This window comes from Anas platyrhynchos, chromosome 9 (genome assembly GCF_047663525.1).
Source record: "Anas platyrhynchos isolate ZD024472 breed Pekin duck chromosome 9, IASCAAS_PekinDuck_T2T, whole genome shotgun sequence".
Taxonomy (NCBI): domain Eukaryota; kingdom Metazoa; phylum Chordata; class Aves; order Anseriformes; family Anatidae; genus Anas; species Anas platyrhynchos.
Window position 1 is genome coordinate 4,718,527 of NC_092595.1, and position 15,597 is coordinate 4,734,123.

A 15,597-nucleotide genomic window follows, 5' to 3' on the forward strand; every position below is an offset into this window, starting at 1 on the left:
TGTAAAGCACTTATAAACAAGTAACGTTAATGAAACAGCAGAGGGTATAGGAACTCATTTATGCTACGCGTGTTAACGTTAGACAAACAGAACCACAACTACAGTGCACAAGTGATGCCCCACGCTGGCCAGGGGTTCGTTTCCATGCTTTTCATCAGCCCAGGGAACGGACACCACGTGCAGAGCCCCAGCAGAGCCCACAGACACAGTGACACCAGCCCCTGTCACCTCCTGCTGCTTGGAGCAGGAGCAGCTGCAGGTCCCCATGGGCAGGTAGGCACTGCCCCAAAGCACAGCTCTGCAGGTTTCAGCACGCCTTCTGCTCTCTCACCTGTGAGATCAGAGGTGCCAGTCCCTCTCCACATGGAAAAAGTCATCTTCAAGTTATCGGGACCAACAATTACAGCCTACATCTCTACCGAGCTCCATGGGGACCTGCAGGTTCTCAATAGGGTAAGATTGGGCTGCTCTACCATGTCCTCCACCATGGGCTCTGCAAGCTCCCAGCACAACATGAGGAGCCACCAGCTCTCAGGAGATACCCATTCTCTGAGCACCCTCAAGGCTTTCTTAGGCACCGGGAAGCCCAAAACACAGACTAGCTTCCACTTGATGACTGACACCAACCTAAACCTACAGCCACAAGTGATTTTTTTTCCCCCTATTATAATATTTTTATGCCTTGAGGGAAGCACACAAAACGCAGCAGAACCACAGGACTGGAAGAGGAAACAACAGAGGCACCAGCACTCAAGATTATAGCAGAAAGTAGAACGAGAGGTGGCATCCAGCACGTACCCTGTAGCACCTCAGCTACAGGTAAGGAGCCTGCTGGGAACAGAGCAGCTTGTCCCACACCCAAGCTAATCTCCAGCATCATCTGAAAAGCACACTAGGAGGAAAAAAAAAAAATCTCCTGTTGCTTTTGGATGATGTAACTAACACTGAGAAAAAAAATCAGCAAACACAACACTAAATAAGTAAAAATTTTGAAAGAAAAAATCTCTATATATATTTGTCAAGAATACACAAACTCATTTCTTGTAGGTTTTACCTGAAGTCCAGGGGAAACAGCACATCTTCAACACCGATATGAGATGACCCCACAGGATGCTGTTACAGCACAAAATTGCACCAAGAAGCACATCACTGTGCCATGCTGCAGGCCCCCAGCCCTGAGCATGGGGGAAACCGAGGCAGCAGAGAGGCAGCTTCACCCAGTAACAAAGCACCTCCAGGCTGCCCTAAGCCTCCTCTGCTGCCTGCACCAACCCCAAACACAACCAGCAGCAGGTGGAAAGCATCAGTAACCCTTTCCAAAAAGAGGGAGCCACTTTCCTGTGATTGAGTACAGCTGAGCGTGGCCCATGGGAGGAGGAGAAGCTCAGGAGGGGCAGGAATCACCTTCCCAATCTCTTCAGCCTTGCACCAAGGAATATTCTCTCTTTCTGTCTATCTCCCACCTAACCCCATCATACCCCAGACCATCCAGCACAAAAGGTGTGCAAACACACCGGGGAGTCTCTGAAAACTGGAGACACCCTGGTGCAAGCCCAGGAAGAAAGCAGCTGGGCGGCATGGATGCCTGAAAGGCTGCAGAGGACAACATCAGGTGGTGCGCAGCCCCAGCTCATTAGCTCACAATTAAAAAAGCAGATGTCCTGCTCTTCCATGGAAAAAAAAAAAAAAAAAATAGTTAACAGCCTTTCCTCACTTGAACATTCAGGAAGTTAGTAATGATATAACTGCAGCTTAATCTTTTGCTTCTCTTCAGCTAGCCTTGCACATCTCGACAGACTTTTTTTTTAAGATTTCAAGTAATTTAAGAAAAAATAATAACGCCAAGATCAGTGTAGCTGTAATGCCAGAAAGATGTCCTAAAACTGGTAAAGGCACTGAGGACTAGAAAACACAGGAGTGACTGATGGGTAGCCTTGATAATTCTGTATATCGGGAAATGGTGTGAGAGATGGATAGATAAAATAACGTTGTTATGTAGCTGTGAAAACAGCCTATAAAGATGTTCCCAGAAATTAAAGTCGAGGCTGTCTGGCCGTGATGCTGCGCTCCAAAACAAATGACGCTCCTGGAAGAACGCAATCCCCAGGAACATCCAGAGACCCAAAAGGGAGGGGAAGCTCCTTGTTTTAAACAACTGTCAGGATTTTCTCCTCCTGAGTGTTAAGAGATGGGAGCAGCCCCAGACAGAGTGAAGATTGCCCTGTATCTGCTTTCTCCTCGCCCTGGCCAGATCCCAGGGCGAGCAGCCAGCAGAGCCCCTGGCCTCCATCGGCCGCCTTCGCACCAGCTTTGGGGCTGCTCCTCCTGCTCCAGCACGCTACGGAGGAACAAAACCCTCCGAGGCAGCGCTATCTGTGTGGTTTCTGCGGCTGCCAGGCGGCCACATCTGATCGGCAGGGGATGGGTCTGTCTGCTCCCGCTCCTCTGACAGCCGGGGAAAGGCATCTTGGAGAAGAAAGGGATCTCAAACTCCAAGAGCGAGGGAGTTTGGCTGAAAATCCCACAGCAAACCATACCTTCTCCTGCTTGTCTCCTGCAGAATACATCTTCAAGCTATTGGCAGATTTGCACGCACACAAAATATGTTTCGCTAAAATATTTTCCATGTTTCTGAAGATCTAGATCATTTCTGAAATTGTCTCCTATTCCACACCAACACACGTTCACCAAGTACTCCTATTAGCTCAGTGTGGTGTCCAAATACAGCAGCAGCGGTTAATATCTGGATGTAGCTGTTTTTCCAGCCTTTCATATCACTTTTATTTCCTTTCCTTTCTGTTCTCTCCTTAACCTCTCTTTTACTGCCGTTGAATTCCTCGCTTTCCTTCTTGCAGGAGCTCAGCCTTCCAGGCTGCTCCAATGCTGTTCGGCACCGCTTCGGGCTCAGACTTCTCCCTCCTGATATGTCGCTCGGCGGGCAGGGAGCCTAAAGCAACACCGCTCCCTCCAGCCCAGAAACCATCAAGAACAGCGTACCCAGGGCCTGTTTAGTATTTAAAAAATACTGATCGCCTCTTAAATCCACTGCCCTTAATTACTTTAATATTCCTGCGTGGGAAGGTGCCACTGGAGAGGATGTGTCCGCCTGCTTTGGCTCAGGGGGCTGACAGCAGTCCATCAGCTTGTCCCATTGTCCATCCTCTCCCCACAGAGCACCTGCCTCCCTCTGGACACTTCTGGCTTACCTCCAGTGCCACCTCTGCTGCCAGCAGCCGGGGAGAGCCTGCAGCACCCAAGAGGCTGTCGGAGGAGCCCGGTGGGTACCAGCTGTCATGCGCACAGGGCGCACCAACACAGTGGGTGAAAGGCATCAAATGCTCCCCACATCTCTGCTCCAGCTGTGCAGTGACACCAGGAGGGACTACACTGAAGAGGAAATTCAGCCATCAGGGTGAAAAACCTTTTTTTCTCTAGTTTCTGCACCTTTTTTTTTTTTCCTTTCCTGTGGTGTTTTCCCTTTTCTCATTCAAGCTGCATAAATAGTATTGAGCAGCAATGAGGTTTAAATTCTGTTCAAAACCCCAGAAAGGGCTTTTAAGGTTATATCTGAATTCTCAGACCAGTTACAGCTGGAAGAAGAAATATCCGTGATTTTGTGTCTAATAAACAAACTGCCAAGGTCATGATGGCATCTTCTGCTGTACCCACAATCACTTCCCTCAACATTTGGACATGTTGCATGTATCAGCAGTACTCCCGCTAACGACTGCCCACGTTTAACTTCCCTTCTATAAATGATTTCCCAAAGAAAAGTGGGTGTGAATTATTACATTGTGAAATACATTTTTGTTAAAGTTGAACCGTGCTGAGTGAAAAATAACTACTCACACAAGGAGCAAACATAGCGGAGGTTTATCTTAATCCCACCAGAGAAATTCTGGATGGGATTTGCACATGCGCTTTGGCCAAAAGGCTAAGGGACAAGGGATTTTAACAGCCCCTGTTTGGGAAGATGAGCTTTAAGAGTGCAAAGATCACCCCACCTGGGTTCTAAATTTCAGGTCAGAAATACTTCATCCTCGAAAAAAATATCTGTGTTCCTCATCCGTGACCTGGATCAAGCCATGCAGTTGGCTTTCAAATGCTCGTACCATTCCTTCCAAGGGCTGTCCGGCCACATGGGCTCAAGGCACAGCGTTAAGAGCAGAGCTAAGTGCTACCAGCACGCCCTGCCCGGCAATCTGCTCCAAAATCAAACATTTTACACTGCAGGCAGATCGTGGGAAGCGCTGTGGCACCTCTGGGCACAGTGCACAAAGCCTGGGCATCTAAAGTTTCTCCACATTCACAGAAAATTATATCTAAAAACATTGCACTGGTAACAAAATTGCAATCAGAAGTGAGGAAATTGCTAAATAAAGCCCATTTTACTGCCTAACTTCAAGGAAAGCCATAAAATTATCAGTCTTCTCTTTCCTCAATATATTTTCTTCCCGGTCGGTGATGCTCCTTGGGGTATTTCTCTATGCAAAATCCGTGATGGTTTGGCTCCAAATTATCCCACCATAAAACTGAGCTTATGAAGCCTCACTTGGAGGTTGTGTGGACCCTTTTTCTTGGCACTGACTTTAAAAGAACCATAATAAGCCTCGCAGGCTTGGGGAACATTTTGGTTGCTGGCACTGGTTAGCCACACCGCTCACATCCCCCTGGCAGTGCCGGGGCAGGAAACGTGCTGGCACCACAGCCCCAGGGTTTTGCGGGGCTGAATTTTCTGCTGGGTTTGCCCCCTTCCTTCCCTACAGATCTCAGGGCTCTTTGCTTTGAAAGCAAGTGGGTGATGCTGCAGGATCCTCACGGCTTAACATGTTTTGGTCACCCAACAGCCACAGATTAAATTAATATGGCTCTAAAATAGAGCGAGGGGGGTACTGAAAGGCAAAGGGAGAGAAAAACTGAAGCACACCCACTGGCACACAAGCAGAAAGCCCAACACTGTGCAGCCCCAACTTGGTGGATTCTCCTTACAACATCAACTTCTGCCCAGGATTTTATTTCTGCCTCCAACAACGCGGTAATTGCATACATAGGGCACCAAGCCTGAGGTTTAATTTGCATTTCTTAGGTCCTAAGCTCTGCATGAGCTGCCTGTGTTTGCACAGGGCTCAGCAGAAGGAGCACCCAGTGCTGGCAGGGCTCTGTGGCCGCTCCTGTAACTCCAGTCCTCATAAATCACAGTGCCAGGTTGGAAATGGGTCTCCTGGGTTCGGTGCACAGCTGACCCTTCAGGGGGAAGCCCTGCTCCATCCCATCCCAGGTCTAATGCTGTGCCAGCTTGTGAGGCACAGGTTCGGTGGGGCTTTCGCTTGGGGCATTGGTCCAGCACAGCTCATTTCACCTCTTCTCTCATTCTGAGCCTGCTCGCATCCGTCGGATGTCTCTGATATCCAGCGTCCTGTCTGGTCAAGCACATCACTTTGCCATTTTGCATGGCACCACATATCTCAACCCCCTGCACAGCAATTATTCGGGCAGGCAGAGCACAGACGCTTAATAGCACCTCCATAGGCAGTCAGACTACTCAGACGTTGCTACTGTAAGAACTGAAACAATCAGGACAAACAAATACCATTCATCTTTTCCTGTTCACAGATCTTAATTATTGCTGTAAATTATCATTATCATGATATAGCAACCAAAAAAAAAAAAAAAAAAAAAACAACAACAAGAGTATAAGGCGGTGCTGTTAGCACAGATACAGCCGATTTATTTTTCTCTTGTCGTGTATTCTTAGACCAGTCCCCATGCCAGTCCCTGCAGCCAAAAATACACCAAGAGCCTAAAAAAAGTAAAAGAGAAATATCGCTTCAGAATTCTTTCAACGTTTCCTTTCCTCCCTTCGTGCAGAGCCACGAAGAGAAAGGGAAGGATTAAAACACGCCGAAAGCTTTGCTTAGCTCCCCACCAAGGTGCAAGTGAATAAAATGCAGTGGAAACGCCCACGTTGAGTTCAAATGGCAGAGGAGTTTCAAGAGGGAAAAGTCAATCACTTCTGTCAGATGCTTGAAATGTTAAATAGCTTTTAAACCAAAAATTTAAGCACATCAAGTCATGTTTTAGATGTTTTGGGGTGCTTTTTCTTGGCAGTCAGTGCTCACCTCTCACACACCTGTATAGGATGAAGCAGGGAGGCAGTGATGGAGCACGTGCAGCAGCACATACCTGCAGGTACCAGGTGCTTCCAGCAGCAAGAATATCTGGTTAGAAGATGCAAATTTGGGCTATTTGGAGAAATGCAGCTCAGGGGACATGGGTGCTGTCAGGGTGCGGGTCCCCTCCCCAGGCCCCTACTGCTCCCCGTCCCATGGGATGGCTGAAGGGAGGGGGCACAGTGGGAAACAAGCATGTGGGCTCACCACAGTCCCACCAGCAGTGTTCGTGTTTCATCCTAATGCCTGAAATGGCTCCTAAACGAGGCCAGATTACAGGGCCGACCTAATTCACTTAGGCCGATGTAAATGCAGGTATCTGTTACACCGTCACATCTCGGGGCTCGCTGCAGAGCACAGGCTGCTGATAAAAACCCCAGAGGAGGAAGGGAGGGGGGTGACTCCGGCCAGACCCGCTCCGAAGCCCCTGGGACTCGGTGCGACCTCCACGGGCTCCAGCAGTGGGTTTGGGATCGGGCCCGCGGCGAGCGCTGAGCCAGCTCGGCTTCCAAAATGCAAAATCCTTTTCCATCAGCCCTGCCAGTTTGGTGTTAATGCGTGTGTGAAGGAGCTGGGGGGTGGGGGGAGACTTCTGAGGAATGATTTCGCCCTTGCTGGAGTGCTGACTTGGTGCAAAAAGGCAGGGGCAGGGGCAGGAGCTGTTTCTGGAGCCACCACCTCCCTGCTGCAGCTCCCCAGCAGCAGGTGGACGTGTCATCCCCGTCCCCAACAGCCCTATCCCCTCTGCCTTTCATCCAGGAAAAACCTCCAGGGGGGCACAGCCGAGCCCCTGATCCCAGTACAACTGGGTTTATCCATGCTGGGGCCAGCACCGTTTGCTCCCCTCTTTCTCCAGCAAACACCGCTGCCTCCACACACCCTCCACCTTCCCCTGGCATCCAGCTCCCCCACCACAGCTGCAGTTTTTGGCTTCCCGAGGCCCGTGCCACATGCGTGTGGCTTTGCAGGGTTCCGGGCTCCAAATTCAGCGGGGGCCCTCGCGGTGTAACCAGCTTCAGCAGGGCACGCGCGCTGCACTCGCATCACCCGACACCAGGCGTTTTCCCACCGCACACAATAAACAGCCGTAATAAATTGCATTATGCAGAATATATTTATGGCTAATTTTTTTAATTTAAGCCACCTGGGAGATTTTGTTAGATTGGCCGATACGGAGCTCTCGGTATCCTGGTAATCTAATGAGAGCTAATAGACAAAATAGGATGATGTTACAGCAGTCTCGGGGCTTTCCATTTTCTGTAGCCCTCTCCGAGATCAAACTGGCAGAACTCATACTTTTTGAAATTTTATACATAATCGGTGATGCAACTGCCAAAAATAACCTATTCACAGAAGTCTTGCTCCTCTGGTTTGTAGCTCGTTGCAGTCCTGAAACTAAAAGCACTGCTTTGCAAGGGAACCGGGCTGGGGTCGGGGAGCGGGGGCTACAGTCGTGTGGCAGTTTCCACCCTGCGTATTATTTTACAGGCAATTTAAATTTAGTTTAGAGTTTAAACAGGGCTAAGGAGTAACGCACGTGATCAGACATATGAGCAATTCTTGATGAAGAAAAAAAAAAAAAAAAAAAGAAGTAATTTTTGTGGATCTCTTTTCTGTCCAAAAATGTTGCCCTGATATGAGATTTTCTAAACAAAAACTACCGGTGCCAAAGGGGAATGAGTGTTCCTATTGTACAAATCAAGCCCTATCAGGCAGACTTTCCACCATAAAACTCACATGCCCCTCACAGATCAGCCAAGGCTTGCAAAAAGAGTTGAGCCCATCGCAGATCTTGCTGAGCCAGCGCCTCTCCGCCCCGTGCCAGCCCCGTTCCTATTTGTGCCACCTCTCTGCGGTGGCTGGGGCAGTCCCCACGCACAGCCCTACCTTCAGCTGCCTCCTTGCCTCCTGTTGTTACTGGGACTCGGAGGCCATGTGGTACATTTCAGCCTTAACTTCGAATTTCCTTTATTTTGGAGATCAAACTTTGACGTTCCCTCAAGGTAGTGGGGCTTTATGCCGTTGCAGATATCCTAGTTTAAAAGATAACGCTCCCCTGAAACAGAGCACGATATTAAAGCCTGAAATAAAACAAATTGTATTTCACTTCTCAGCTCCTATGGCTGGATTAGCTCACACTTCTTTCTCTTTGTTACACATTTAGCACCAAACACAACATTCATTGCAGGCTGGCTTCCCTCCTCCTACACGGCTCCGGGGTTGCCTTTTCTTGCAAGAGCCCTGGAGAAGGCTTTGCCCAGCGATAGCCTGGACGTGCACACAAAAGGGGGGGAGCATAGGGTCTGTGAATACCAGGCAGGACTGCTCCATACCCTGGGCATTTTAATTTTCATATTTAAAGCAGCAATGCAAAGAGGCAGAGTCCTGGCTCCATGGGTAACAACAGCCACCTCTTAGCACCACAGAGCATCCTGCAGCTGCACCTCGGGACCCCCTCACAGCATCCTAACCTCATGGGCTCCTTTCCCCTTCCCACCTGTGTAAAACCCCTCTGGGGACTTTTGCTTTCAACCACAGGCACTGGGCACCCCTGAGATGAGGAGCAGCCACCGGGAGCCCTGCAGTGCAGACACAAGCAGCAGCAGTGATGGAAAAGAGCAGCGGACTTTGAGCCAGGCATCGGTTCTCCGTTGTCTGAGCTGAAGCCTGTGTGTTTTTTTTCTTTCTTTTTTTTTTTTTTTTTACGTCCATTTCGTTTTTTAAAGAGCAATTCTGTGAGCCCAGCCTCGAGTCAATGCCTCCGTATGAAAGGCGCTGCCTTAACTAGGTGCACAGAGTATAAAGCCAGGAAGAATGGTCTGCTCTGACCCCCTGCACAACACAGGCTACAGGAATTCCCTAAATTAATTCCTGTTTGGATTAGCTCATATCTTTTTAGAAAAACAGCCAACCTTAATTAAGACAAAGGAATTCCAGTGATGTTGAAATCCACCCAGCTCTCAGTAAATTGTTTTAATGGTTAAATACCTCCACTACTTAAAATATAAACTGTATTTCTAATCTGCATTTGCCCAGTTCTAGCTCTGTCTACTGGATAGTATTACACTTGTATCTGCTAGCTGGAAAAGCTATGTATGATTAAACCTCTTTCTGCTTTTCATGTAGGAGCTCACAGCCTTGCCTAACTAAACTAAAATGATGTAAAACTGACTGTATTAAATCATGGCAAAAGAGCTCTGACTTGCTCCAAAAATGACAGCAAACCTAGTTAAATTTTAAACAAACAAATATCCTGAATTCTTAGCTGGAAACCTGAGCGTCTGAGCGGTCCCTTCCAAAGTTAAAGTACATCTGCTTCGAAACTGGTTTACAGCGAGGCAGGGCAATTCCTGTGGACAAGGCTTCATTAGCTGAGATTTATAAAACTCCGGCTGCTTCCCACTGCCCTTTCCTCAGCCACCCTCCAGCGGGCTGGGCTGAGCGCCGCCGCAGCGGGTACCTGTCCTCACAGCACACCCTGCCTTCATCTCCAGCAACCATCAGAGAGCCGTGCTCCCCGAGACGGCCAGAAACATCTTCTCTGGCCAAACGTCTTTGCTCACATGTGAAGTCAATAAATATTTCAGAGTGCGTCCTCCCACCACGGAAGTCCACAATTAATGCGCTTGGGACGCAAGCCAGGGACCGACGTCCGGGCTCACAGATCCCAGCTCTGGGTCCAAGCTCCTTGTAGGTAGCCACAAAAATCTTGAACCCCTCAGGCTGTAGAGCCATGGGTACAGAGCCTGCAAGCACCCACAGGAGCCGGGGATCCCTCTGTAACCCAGCACATGCATTGAGTGCAATTGCAGATATCCAGTGTGTTTACCTGCTTTTTCAGCTGTACGTTCACACACATATAGGTTCTCTATAGGTATCTTTATATAGCTCCATGTAGGTATCATACACCTTGATAGAGCTCCGTGGCACGAGCAGAGAGGTGTGTTGTGAATGCACACCCCTGCACACAAGCACGGCAGGCACGGGCACACACACGCACACACATCCACACAAATAACTGGGTGAATAGGTGAATATGAACACTAATAGCCATTTATGGCAACAACAATGAAAGCTGTCCCTGGAGCCCGCCTATGGTACGGCAGCCAAAATGATTGAGTACGTCCAGGGCACCGCCGCAGCAATGGCACTCACGTGGGCCTCCTTTTGGAAATGATTAATATTTAACTGGCTTTGTGAACCTGGCTTTGTTTTTGGGAGCGATTAGATAGCGCGGGGCGGGAGGTGTCTGAGCGGCTCCCACTCGTGCTTCGCGAGGAGACGGAGAGAAAGGGATCGGGGGAGATATGGGGCCGCAGACAGAGCCCCTCGGCCCCGTTCGCGTGTGCTGGGGGGGGAAGAAAAGGGGGGCAAAAAAGCAGCCCGAGAGGCCGGTGTAATAGGATGCTGCAGCTTTTCTGCAAGAGGTGAAATAATTTTAAACACAGACACACAATGAGTTTATTTATTTAGAAAGTTGTTAAATAGAGTCTGGGAATTCAAATATTCAATGTTGACATTGTGCAGGGCTGGCGGGGAGCCAGCCCCGGCGCTCCGGGGGGACCCAATGGCCGCGGCGCCCAGGCCCTCGCCCCTCCCAGCCCACGGACGAGGTAAAAGCCATTAGTTATACCCACAAGCAATAGCTGAATCCGAGTCAAATAATGTTGCCTCAGCCAGCCAACTTCAAAGGCGTGTAAGTGTGTTTGGCTTTTTAGTGCTGGAACTGCAGCAATATGTCACACTTTTGAAAGAGTTTTGTAAACAGTTCCTTCCCCTTTGTAGAAACATTTCTTAAGTTTCTTGTACCCCGTGTAAACAGCGCTAATTAACAAGGGTTACATTTTTCATTTACAAGCAGGGCCGCATTAATGACGAGCTCGCTCCTCGGACCCTCCTTCCCCTTTGTGTCCTGCCCCTGCCCCTCACCGTGGCCGGGCCGGTGCGGCGGGGGGCAGCTGGGGGCAGACAGGGGGCAGACGGGGGGCAGAGAGGGGGCATTTGGGGGCATTTGGGGGCAGCTGGGGGTAGCTGGGGGCAGCTGGGGGCAGCAGGCAGTGGTGGCTGCCCAGGGGCAGGCGGCGGTGCCAGATGTGGTGGTGGTGGCTGCTGGGAGGAGGAAGAGGGGGTGGGCAGGGAGAGAGGGAGATGGAAAAATTGGGGGGAGAGAGGAGGGAGAGAAGGGGAGGGAAAGGAGAGACTGGGTGAGGGAGTGGGAGGGAGAGAGGGGAGGAAGGAGGAAGGATGGAAAGAGAAAAGGAAGGAGGGAAGGAGGGAGGGAAGAAGGGAGGGAAGGAGGGAGGGAAGGGGAGAGGAAGGAAGGAAGGAAGGAAGGAAGGAAGGAAGGAAGGAAGGAAGGAAGGAAGGAAGGAAGGAAGGAAGGAAGGAAGGAAGGAAGGAAGGAAGGAAGGAAGGAAGGAAGGAAGGAAGGGAAGAAGGAAGGAAGAGGAGAGAAAGAGAAGAAAGAAGAAAGAAATAGAAATGGAGAGAGAGAGAAAGAGAGAGAAAGAAAGAGGGAAAGAGAAAAAGAGAGAGAAAGAGAGAAAGAGAGAAAGAGAGAAAGAGAGAAAGAGAGAAAGAGAGAGAGAGAGAGAGAGAGAAAGAAAGAAAGAGAGAGAGAGAGAGAGAGAGAGAGAGAAAGAAAGAAAGAAAGAAAGAAAGAAAGAAAAAGAAAGAAAGAAAAAGAAAGAAAGAAAAAGAAATTAAAAAAAAAAAAAAAAAAAAGAGAGAGAAAAAGAGGAAAAATGAAGGGCAAAAAAAAAAGAGGGGGAAAATGAGGAGGGAAAGTAGGAAAGGAAGCAAGGGGCGAGGAAAGCCCCCCGCCCGCCCCGCACCCTGCCAAGGGTTAAGGCAGCGCCCCGGGACGATGTGCCCGGCATGGAATGGGATTGTCTCGGCCGGCCCCGGAGCCTCCCGTGCCTGCGGCCGCCGCGCAGAAGCCACCCGGGGACAGCGCCGCGCCGGGATGCTGCGGGCCGGGCCGGGACAAACCGAGCCGGGACAAACCGAGCCCAGCCGAGCCGAGCCCAGCCGAGCCGAGCCCAGCCGAGCCGAGCCGGCTGCACGGCGCCGGCTGCGGTACAGGCACGGGTAAAGCAAGGGCGAGCGAAGAGCCCCGCCGCGAGGGCTGGGAGCCCGGGCACGGCAAACGTTTCCCTGCTCGAAAACAAATTCCCGGACCGAGTCTTAAACAGGCAAATAAACTTGCCGGCTCTGTTTTTCAATCGGGGTTTTTTAAGTACTAGGCTGAGGCAAATTACAGGCGCAGGAAAAGCTGCTGAAACTTAGGAAAGTGTTATTTTACTATCTCAGATGGTTAGGGGGATCTGGATCTACCTTGGCCGCACTAAATTGCCTGTAAAAAAGTGGTGATAAAGTGTAAAAGTAACAAGTGCCTCCTTCTTCACGTGTGTTCCCCTAAGCTGATCACCTTCTGCCTCTTTATGAGGCTACCGGGGGGCCGGGGGCTGCCCCGGGCCGGCTGCAGGGCTGCGGGCTTGCGGCGGCCGGGGCTGGGGCGGGGGTTATTCGGGGATAAGGGATCCCCGGGGGGGGCACAACCCCCCCGGATTGGCACAAAAAAGCTCCCCGGGCCCCTGGGGCTGCCCGGCGCTGCGCGACCCGCGGGGGACCACGCAGGTGCAGCGCGGCTGCGGATGGCCGGCCCCGCATCCCCAGGGCTGGACCCGCACCCCTAGGGCAGGATCCGTACCCCCAGGGTCAGATCCGTACCCTCAGGGTCAGATCTGCACCCCCAGGGTCGGATCCGTACCCCCAAGGCTGGATCCGCACCCCCAGGGCCGGCCCCGCACCCCCGCACCCGGCCCCGCACCGCTCGCCCCGCACCGCGCTCCGCAAGCGCGGCAGCGAGGAAGGCTTCAGCTCCCTTTTCCCCCTGTTTTTAAAGCTGGTCTTTTAAAAAAATAATAAAAAAAAATATCACTAGTTATTCCCCACTAGTTATTCCTCTACTAGTTATTCCTCTTTTTGTTTCTTCCATTTTTTTTTCTTTATAGTTTGGGCGCACTGTAAGGGGGGGACACCTCCAAATTGGTTTTCGGCAGTTTTACACCGAGGCCGAGCAAATGTTCACGGCAGGTACCCGCCTGTGACGACGAGGGAAAAGCTTTCCTGAGCATTAGCGGCAGCCACACAGTCGGGGCGATTTTTATTTGCCGCACACACAAAAAAAGTAAAAGTGAAATAATGCAAGGGGCGCGCTGGATCCCGCTCCCTGCCGCTTTTCCACGTAAGAGGGTGAAGGCTACGAAATGCTTGCTGGTCCCAGCCCCGAAAGAAAGCACCGAAAAGCTGCAAACTTTTCCGACGACATCGCAGGGGTCGCCTCCGACCCCGCTTCCACTTGCCGTGAAACCGAGCGGTTCTTCGTGGGGGGGAGAAAAAAAAAAATTAAAAAAAGAGCGAGCCTTTCGCAAAACGCCCGAATCCCGGCTTTTTAAACCCGATTTCCTTTAGAAGTGGATTGCAGCCGGAGGATTAGTTAATGCAGCCGCGGACACGGTGCTAGCCCCGGAGCAGGGACCGCGAGCTGGGCACCGAGCAACATTTTTGTTTGCAAACTGTGTGCGCCGGCTTCCCCGCTCGAAAATCACCTAATCAAAGGCAGGTTGCTGCCGGTATTGTTAAGGTTCACGGCAAAGCTGGGGATGATGCGGAGAGATCTTTCGCTCCCCCTTTTCCACGCTCCTCTATTTTTTTTCCCCCTTCACAAATAAAGAGTAAATAAGCATCTGCTTTTTACGTCACGCAACTTATGCAACATTTCATCTGACTCTTTTTTTTTCTTTCTTTCCTTTTTTTTTTTTTTTTTTTTGCCTGCCCATTTATTTTTTTTTTCACTCGGGAATGTGGGTTGCCAGCGACATGGATATCAACCGAAACTTGCCCAGATGTGTCAGGGAAAATAAAGACATCAGCTGCTTTTAAAATAGGACGCCGAAGCTGGCGAAGTTTGGTTGTTGATTCCCTCTTTTTAAAAAACAAAATAAAAATAAAATAAAATCAAAACACCGCTGCAGTTAAAAGCAAAGATCTCTATCAGAAAGGAGAAACAGATGGAGTGAGCGTAGGACAAATAATTAAATAAGTCGGCGGTTGCGTGTGGACGGCCGAGCCCTCGCCCCGCGGAGCGGAGACCTCGGGGCGGCCAAAGCGTATAAAAAACCGCTGGAGAGGAGCCCGAAATCCCGGCGTTTCGCTCCCCTTTTCCGCGGCTGCCTCCAGCCTTTCCCCCTGCCCCCGGCCGCCCTCCCCGCCCCCCCCTCCAGCTCCGCGCAACCTCCGCGCAACCTCGGCGCAACCTCGGCGCAGCCTCCCCACGCGTGCCGCGCTCCCACGGCCCCCCCCGCCCGGTGGGGTCGGCCCCGAAACCCGCGGATAAAGGGGCTGGGGGGGGTTCCTTTTGGGGTGGGGGCACAAGCAGAGGGAGGAGGTGGGGGGGGGCCGGCTACCTGCGCGCCCCCGCGGAGCTGCGGGGCCCCTCGGTGCGCGCACGCACCCGCACCCCCACCCGCGGCCCCCAGCCCTGCGCGCAGCCCACAGCGCCCACTATAGGGCCCGCAGCCTCTCGCACATCCCCCCCCCGACCCCCCCCTCCAGCCCCCGGCGGCGGCAGCAACTTCCAGCGCTCGCCACTGAACTTTTCCTCAACTCCTTCCCCACCTCCCGCCGGGAGCCCGCAGCCCCCACGCAGGATCCGGCCCCGCTCCGTGCCCCGGCTGCAGCCCCGCAGCTTCCCCCCCCCCCCCCCCTCCGCCCCCGGCCGTGCCGAGCCGAGCCGAGCCGAGCCGGGCCGGGGGATGCTGCAGGTTGCCGGCCAAGCTCCTCGCCGCATCAGCCCCGTCTGTGCAACATGGCAGAGAGCGAGGGTGGAAAGCCAAGAGAAAGGGGGATTGCACCTACTTGCGGCCAGCTTCCTCGCCCTGCCTTTGGATCGCATGCTGCCAGTCCCGCGGCCGATGCTGCCGGGGGGGTGGGGGGGCTTTTTTTTTTTTTTTTTTCCTCTCTTTTTCCTCCTTTTTTTCGCTCCCCCTCTCTCCTCTCCCTCTCCCGCACACACACGCTCTCCCTTTCTCGCAAACCCGGCTCGCTATCTCTCCAGCATTGTCAGTTTGGACACCTTCGCACATGCGCACGGGCGGCTCCCCCCCGCTCTTCAACATTTCAGCGCCGCCAAAAAAAAGTTTGCAGCGATCCATCACCGCCGGGGGGGACCCTGACAGCCGCCACCGGGGCCGGCCCGGGCCGGGCAGCCGCCGCCGGAGGGCTGCGAGCCGGCAGCTCCGCGCCCCCGCCGGGGCAGGGGCCGGGGCTGGAAGAAATGACATTTTTTTCCCCCATTTTTTTCATTTTTCCTCTCTTTTTTATTATTTTTTTTTTAATTTTATTTTTTCGCTTATTAACGCCG

General features: G+C 51.8%; 1 protein-coding gene across 5 annotated transcripts in view; it reads right to left on the reverse strand.

The window, feature by feature from the left end:
* The window catches only part of MECOM (MDS1 and EVI1 complex locus), a 313,866-nt gene extending 298,600 nt beyond the window's left edge, over positions 1–15,266 (reverse strand). Inside the window, exon 1 of one of the 5 annotated variants that reach the window (XM_038183527.2) lies at positions 15,093–15,266. In XM_038183527.2, the coding sequence (XP_038039455.2) occupies positions 15,093–15,129 (37 nt within the window). In that variant the 5' untranslated portion in view covers positions 15,130–15,266. The remainder of the gene's footprint in view (positions 1–15,092) is intronic. The other 4 variants (XM_038183528.2, XM_038183529.2, XM_038183530.2 and 1 more) reach the window with 4 other exon arrangements.
* Positions 15,267–15,597: the final 331 nt, after the last annotated feature.